This window comes from Nanorana parkeri, unplaced genomic scaffold, assembly GCF_000935625.1.
Source record: "Nanorana parkeri isolate BGI_ZX_2015 unplaced genomic scaffold, ASM93562v1 scaffold657, whole genome shotgun sequence".
Taxonomy (NCBI): domain Eukaryota; kingdom Metazoa; phylum Chordata; class Amphibia; order Anura; family Dicroglossidae; genus Nanorana; species Nanorana parkeri.
Genome location: NW_017306925.1, coordinates 935,497 through 943,047, shown reverse-complemented (window position 1 = coordinate 943,047; position 7,551 = coordinate 935,497). Strand labels below are relative to the sequence as shown.

At 42.8% G+C, this 7,551-nt stretch overlaps 1 protein-coding gene across 1 annotated transcript in view; it reads right to left on the bottom strand.

Moving 5' to 3' along the window:
• Positions 1-2,613: 2,613 nt before the first annotated feature.
• The window catches only part of CHRND (cholinergic receptor nicotinic delta subunit), a 24,244-nt gene continuing 19,306 nt past the window's right edge, over positions 2,614-7,551 (bottom strand). The window contains exons 10-12 of the mRNA XM_018563344.1: positions 6,285-6,495; positions 4,862-4,980; positions 2,614-2,796 (exon numbers count right to left, since the gene is read on the bottom strand). Coding sequence (XP_018418846.1) covers positions 2,614-2,796; positions 4,862-4,980; positions 6,285-6,495 — 513 coding nt within the window. The remainder of the gene's footprint in view (positions 2,797-4,861; positions 4,981-6,284; positions 6,496-7,551) is intronic.

The following is a 7,551-nucleotide window of genomic DNA, read 5'->3' as shown; positions in this document are numbered from 1 at the left end:
ATGAATTGATAATCATGAGTTCTGTGTGGGATCCAGGGAGGGTTTTTTAATGTTGTATGCACCTATTTATGCATTTTTATTTGGGTGAATTTTAAATATAGATGTATTGACATCATGAACTGAGTGTATTAAAAATGAAATTTTATTATATTGATGAATCAATTGACCTTATTTTTGGATCAACTCCCTGGTATTTTGTAGTGGTCACCACAAAGCCCCTTTCTTTCTCTTTCCCCTTATTTTGATATAAAAATATGTAACAGTGTAGCGCTTTAAAATTAAAGCAAAGTGACTAATATACTTATATAAAATAAATGTGTTGACAAATGAAGTGCACAATATAGTGAAAGTCCTTCAGATCAAATTCTAAACATGTTATATGTTAAATGTAAATGATAAAATGTTAACAAGAAAGTTCTGTATCTTTATAAACTATCCAAATGCCAGAAAAAAGTCTCTGAAAGTATCAACACTGAGAGCATGCAAAACGAAACACCAATGTGTAATCACTGCTACTTAGGGCAAACCTCAGAACCGTGGTGCGTCAACCATGACCCCAACTTTGCACAGTCCTGCTTACCTTCAGTGTATGACCACAACTAAAATATTCTATTCTGGTCTACAAAAAGCCTCCCCTTCCTTGCGGGGTTAGTAGATGGTCTTCCTTCTCGGTGTGATGTATTCCCAATATAACATAAAGATGGTAGTGGTCGAACATAAGCAGAGGGAATGACACATAGTGTAACTAAAAATGACTACTCACAAATAAAAACATTGGGGCTTTAGCTGCCGTTGTGATGTGCATGGCTTCCGGCGTGTCCCTGTGCCTTTAAGAAGGTTGGGCTGCCTTCTGGCAAACCTGCACCCAAATTATCCTTTGCTATATGTGCGCCAACATGGAGGCTCTCATAGATTAGAGTGAGGACCGCACTATACAGAGACGCCTTGACGAGGCAGTGCGGCTTCCACAGGTTTTACAAAGTTGTGCAACTACAACCTCTGTTATTACCCCAAAAGCTAGACAGTGTCATTTTTCTTTTTTTCTTGCAAGCTAGCTGGTAAGTGTGCTAGGAAACGTTTTGCTTCAGTCTGTGCTGTGGCTGCAGATCACTGGTCTGAACATCTCCCTGCCACTCATGTGTTGTGTTCCCAGAGGCCTGGCTGTCACTGAGCAGCTCAATTAACGACCTGCATCTCCCAGAAGAGAATTCCATGTTACACTTGTTTAAAGATATTTAAAAAATCATAAGAAACATATGTTTTTATTATCCCCAGAACCAACGTAGGTAGGATACTGTAAGGATGCTTGCTAAAATCCTGACACTGACTTTAGTAGAACCAAGGGAAGGGAATGTGATTCTTTAAAAGCAAGCTTGCCCAATTCTTATACGCCATTATATATTTCAATAATGTGACGTATTTTATTTTTGTGTTTAGCCTATTCTACATGTGTTGGGTATATTAGTCAGCTGCAATCACTAAAATGCTGACATGCCATAATATGAAACTATACACTGCTTATTGTTCTGAAGCTGAACTCTAGGTAGATATAAATATAATGCAGCTCTGTAATCATGAATACGTCAGTAACGTATTGTTTAAGTATCTGAATCTGAACTGGTGTCAGCCTCTTGTAGTACCTATAAAGCAGGGCTCCAGTGTGGGGCAAAGAAGCAGCACAATAAGGCCAATCAATGAATGTGCTGACATTATGCTTCTCCTTTCACTGTCCAGTCACAGGCTGGGGTGGGTCCATAATAGCTTGGGCTCAAAGGAAGACTTTTGAATGATGCTGAACACCAGACTGAAGATGAATATTGCAGTAAAAACTGCTTTTTATTTTCTCTTAAAGGAGAACTATGAGGTGAGTGATTTTCACTCACCTCATAGTTCTAGCCGACCTGTTTCAATGAGACTGTCACAGATCGGCTCAGTAGATCGGGAAGTGAGCGAACACATACCGGCGTTCGCTCACTTCTCGATCCTGTCACGCATCTCTGCCGTGACAGGGGAGGGACTGGATTCCCCCCCTCCCCTGTACGATCCTCCGCCGGAATGGACGGGGGAGGGGGCAGGTACCGCTGGTTCTGCCTCTAGATAGGCAGAGCCAGCTGTCAGTCACGCAGCTGGGTGGATCCAGACATAATTGTCGGGATCCACTTCGGCTGCGGCGTCTCTGTATACCGCGAGCTGCAGCTCGCGGTATACAGAGCTTTGGGTCACGGGATGACGCTAGTTTGCGTTCTCCCACGACCCTCAGGAGAACTATGGGGAAAAGCCCTGACCCCATAGTTCTCCTTTAAGAGGCTATAATTCTTTATCTTGGCATTTTTGTCTGGGGTTTTCCCTTAAGAAAAACAAAACGGAACTCCTTTAATTTAGACTTTGTTGATATTTAATAAACCAATTGTTCATAAATAAAAGAGCTTTAAAATGTAACACTCACGTTTCTCAAGACGAACAACACACTACAAACATTTTAAAGGATAGAAAAAAATAAGACATCAATAAATGCCACTAGAATGTGTGCCCATTCTTCTACTGTGCCATACTCTGATTCCTTTCTCAGATTCACCGTGTTATGATCCAGGACTCTGCATGTGATATGAGACTCTATATCAGTCTCTTGTGTCCTTCCTTGTAATCATAAGGGTCACCGGCAAATGGAAAAGTTGGAGGTTGGTTATAGGCTCCTCCAAGAAATATCCAAAGTGTTCCAATGAGCATGACGGGGGTCACAATAAACAGGCACAAACGGTCAACTGTCCGAGCAACACGGTACCAGTTATCTTTCTCCTGAAGAATAAAAATAATAAGTTGTTGCAGACAAAAGGACATTTAAAGCACATGATGCATCATTCTTGAATACAATTTTAATAGAATATTAAAATATTCTCGCTTATCAGATTTGGCCAACTGGATATTTATTTGCTTTTAGTGCTAGTTCACACCAGCCACAGTGTGTTCCAGCCCGATTGGTGCCGGAATGCACTGGATCACATTCCGGCCGGCTCACTTTGTTTTGTGGCGGTGCGCTGAAGTCAATGGCACCGCAGCCATTCCCTCCGGCCGCAATGCGATCACCTGCACCGGAACCTATGCTACATCGAAAAATGCTGCATGCACTATTTTTTCTGACTGCACCGGACCGAGACACAGGCACTGATGTGCCACGCGTTCTGGTGCGGGTGATTGCATCGCGGCCGGAGGGTGTGGCTGCGGTTCAATTGACTTCAATGCACTCCCCCTCCCGCCCCAAAACAAAGTGAGCTGGCAGGAATGCGATTCAGTGCGTTCCGGCATGAATCGGGCTGGAACGCACTATGGCTGGGGTGAACTAACCCTTAATCTATTGGCCGTAACTGCGTCAATCAAAATAACCTACCATCCGACAATGCTAATGTAAACACAGCCCTGGGGATCTGTCATTTAGTGACAGGAGTGCAGTAGGGAAACATTGTCAGGTCAAGGTTGTTAAGATTGATGAGGATTTACATCACTGGACACAGTGATTGACAATAGATTTAAAGTAAATAAACACACCAACACAATTCAAACGCCATTTACAAGCTGTGTAATTAAAAAAAATACAAGTAAAAATGTAACTACAGCACCAGGGATCCCAGGTGACGTATTTGACGAAATGTCACTCTGGGTTCCCGACACTCTGTTTACATTATTTCAGCACCAGGGATCTAAATTTATTGATGTGAGTGCAGCAAGTACAAGTGGATGTCGTGTCGTCATGATTGATGATCCTGGATGACGTGATTGATGATGAATTTACATCAGGAGACATTCTTTAAATTTTTTTATTATACTGTATTTCTATTAAAGGACCTTCTCACAGTGTGGATGTCTTTATTCACATTTAACTCTTTGTGGGAATGGGTAAAGGGTACTATTGTACCCATGAACCCTGAGAGTAGGCAGATATCTAGGGGCCGCCTTATTTTAAAGGGGCTTCCAGATTCCTCTACAAGTCACCCACGTCCTTTTTGGGGGGACCAAATATGGAAAAGAGGCCTTTGTCCCTTAAAATTGAGACAAGGTGCATTTCAAGGGCAGGTAGTCTTGGCCACTTTCATTGCAAGGTACCCACAATGTTGAAGATGGGGGTGAAGATTCGGGTACTGCCCTGGGGGACATGTATCAATGAAAAAAAATACAGTTTTTAAAGGAGCAGTGATTTTAACATAACTTAAAGCGAAACAATAAAAATTTAAAATTCCTTTAAATATTGTGCCTGGGGGTCCCCTTAAACTGCCTGTAAAGTGGCTCATCTGTACGATGTATAGAACCTGCTGCAGCAAAAATTACATTTATAAAGAACAAAATGACATTTAGAAGAAAAAAAAAAGCATGTGGTTCCCCTCCCAAACAATACCAGACCCTTTAGGTCTGGAAGGAATGTCAGGAGGGTTCCCATTTAAAAAAACAACTGTGGGGTTCCCCCCAAAAGTCATACCAGAGCCTTTAGGTCTGGTAAGAATTTTAAGGAGGAACACCACTCACAAAAATGGGGGGGAAAGAACGTGGGGGCCCCTACAATTCCATACTAGACCCCTGATCCGAGCACAGGCCTGGCAGGGCAGGTAAGGGGGGCAAGCGAGCAGCCCTCCCATCCCTCCAATACATGGCCACATGACCTCAGCACTGGTAGGGTGCTTTTCCAGGGTTGCCCTAGGAAAAGCACCTTGTCTCCGTGCCAATTGTGGGGTGCTTGGCGGGTGAACAGCCGGCCGAACCCCCTGAATCGCGTTCAAGTCGAACTCTTCCACGATTCGAACATCAAGCCCATCTCTAATCTAAATACAGCCCTGTCTGTAATCAACTGAAATGGGCTTCAGCTCTCACATACCTCACTGTAGTCATTCCTTTCTCTCATGTGTTTAATAATGAAGTTTGCACCATCGATTGCAGGCTTCATTTCACCATAAAGCTGATCTTGAACATCGTCTGGGCTCACTGGATTTATTCCTGTGGATAGTAAAAAAATATAATTTAAATCATTTTCAAAGCAAAAAAAATAAGGAAAAGCAGTCCACCCCCAATTTTGCTGCTGTCTGGGACTGTAGTGTGAGATTTGTCCTGCAGTAAGGCTGATGGTGGAGCCTGGTAGTGGGGGGGGGTGTAAATACCATGCCTATCATCAGTGTCAGGAAACTGTACTATACAATAACATATTTTATAACTCTGGCCTAAATGAAAATTGTTCTATAGTTTTTAAAGGACATCATCTTATACAGTTATGTATTGTCATAATTAAAAAACATTTAATGTGTTTTTACATTACATTTACAGAACTATAAGTATGAGTATCAGAATCTGTCTTGAAATTAGCCTCCTGTAATAACCTGTACAGAAACAATAAAAGAAAGCCAACAGTGCCAACATTTTTGTGAACAGTGTGCTTAGTTTGACAAAGAAATTTAAAAATAGCCAAGCAGGAACACTCCTGACTGCGATGGGAGTGGGAGAGATCTTATTGCTTAGGTCATGAACAGCTGTAAATACCCATCTGGCAGCTTATTATCACAGTTAGGATAAGTTCAGATGGGTGGCAAAGGTGTGGTAAAAATAGGCAGTTGACCTGTGTTCTTATGCCCCCCCAATCTGTGGCAGCCTACCTACAAATTAACATGTTGGCCACCTAAGCCCATTTACATTTATGCTCGTGATATTTCGATTCATGGTGTAGCAAATGTAACATGTCACATTTAGCAGGTGGTGCCAGTTGTCTAACATTGGAGTCAATGGGACTGTGCCACAACTGCGTGCCAAATGTTCATTCAGGTAGGGGTAGTATTGTCTCCTGAATGCTTGTGAAATACCGCTCAGCTATCTCCGACATTGATCCACCATGGATCGCTATTCAGAGAGGTGATAAAGTTCACTGGGGGGTGAATGAGACCCTATAGTGTAACTGGAGGCAAAATTAAAAATGACAAATGACTAAGACTGTTCCTAGCATTAGTACAGCAGTGTTTGTTGTTCTGAATCCCCCCTTAACATAGTAGTTTTATAACTTGCTGATCCTGCCGGTAGAGCCTTTATTTTTCCTCTAACTGTAAACAGGTCAAGCTATCAAGCAAAAGGGGCAGTTACAGTAACAGGAAGCCCCTGTCTCAGCTGTTGAATGGTCACAGCAGCTGTCAATCAACAAAGAGGGGGCATTGAGGGTTGGATGAAAACACAGGGTGGCCACCATTCTGTAGAATTGGGAGTTGGTGGTCACCCCATTAAAAAAGTGCATGGAGCACACCATAAATATATGCCCTTACGTGCTGGTGTAGCTCGACTAGTGAGACCATGACGCTCGGATTGCTTCTCAAACATGAGTTCACTTCGTGATTTTACACAGAAGTATTCCTCGGCCTTTGCAATGTATCCTACTGAACTGCTGCGTCGCTGCAGCACCCCACTCCATGGCTCGGGGTCAGGTACTGCTGGCTGTGACATGTGCAGTATACGAGGCAGTCTGTTCAGAAAGAGCTAGAAGAAACAATTCTCATTAGTGCATTGAGATAACAGAAATTAGACATTTGTAGGGGCATATTTATAAAGAAAAGAGCTCTATGATCATGTGCTTGCTACACATTTCACATTCACTGACATTTGTATTTCCCCGTTTTTTCATAGAAAATCCAGGTCTAATTCAGCATATATAAATTGGTCAATGTAATATTCACTGACCCCCCTAGCCCCTCTTTAAATGTCCCCATTGCGAACAGGGATACTGTTGATTTTACTAAAAATTCCCTATGGAGGCCCACACTGATCAGTTATCTAACTCCACACTTATTGCACTGCAAAAAATGTTTCTAAAGGTGCCCATGCACTGCACGATTATCGTACGATAATCGTATGCGATCGGTTTTTCGTACGATAATCGAGCAGTGTGAACGGAGACGTGCGACCGTTTCTACTGTACGGTCGCACGTCTTCTGTCGAACCAGCATGTTCGAAAACCAGCCGGGAATCGTACGATTCTCGGCTGGTTAGAACGGTGCTCGGAAGATAAATGCCGAGCGGGCCGGTGTGCGCACGCGCACACTGCCCGTTCAGCATTGCGGTCATCGGAAGCCCGCCCCTCAGGGGGGCGGGCTTGCGATGATCGAGAGTGCGATCTGCCTGTCCAAGATAGGCAGATCGTACGTTTTTTTAATCCCTTTACAACCATCGCAAGACTGAAGTCTTGCGATGGTTGTAGAGTGTATGGCCACCTTAAGAATATGCATTTACCCACACCTTCATTTATCTTATGCAGCTGGCACTGCAAAAATGAATGGATTTCAGGAGTTAAAAGGTCAAACTGCTGATCCCTGCTGAATCACATTGTCAAGCCTCTATTATGTTAATTAGCCTATTATGTTTTGTTCAATAAAACATATTCAAAGAAACATCATACTGTATATATTTATAATACATATATAATGAGTTGTATGAATAAGCAACATGTAGAACATTTAGGCCTTATAGGACAAGGTAACTAAGCAGTGGCGGACCTAGGGACCAAAGGGCCCTGGTGCAAGATTATTTTTGCCCCCC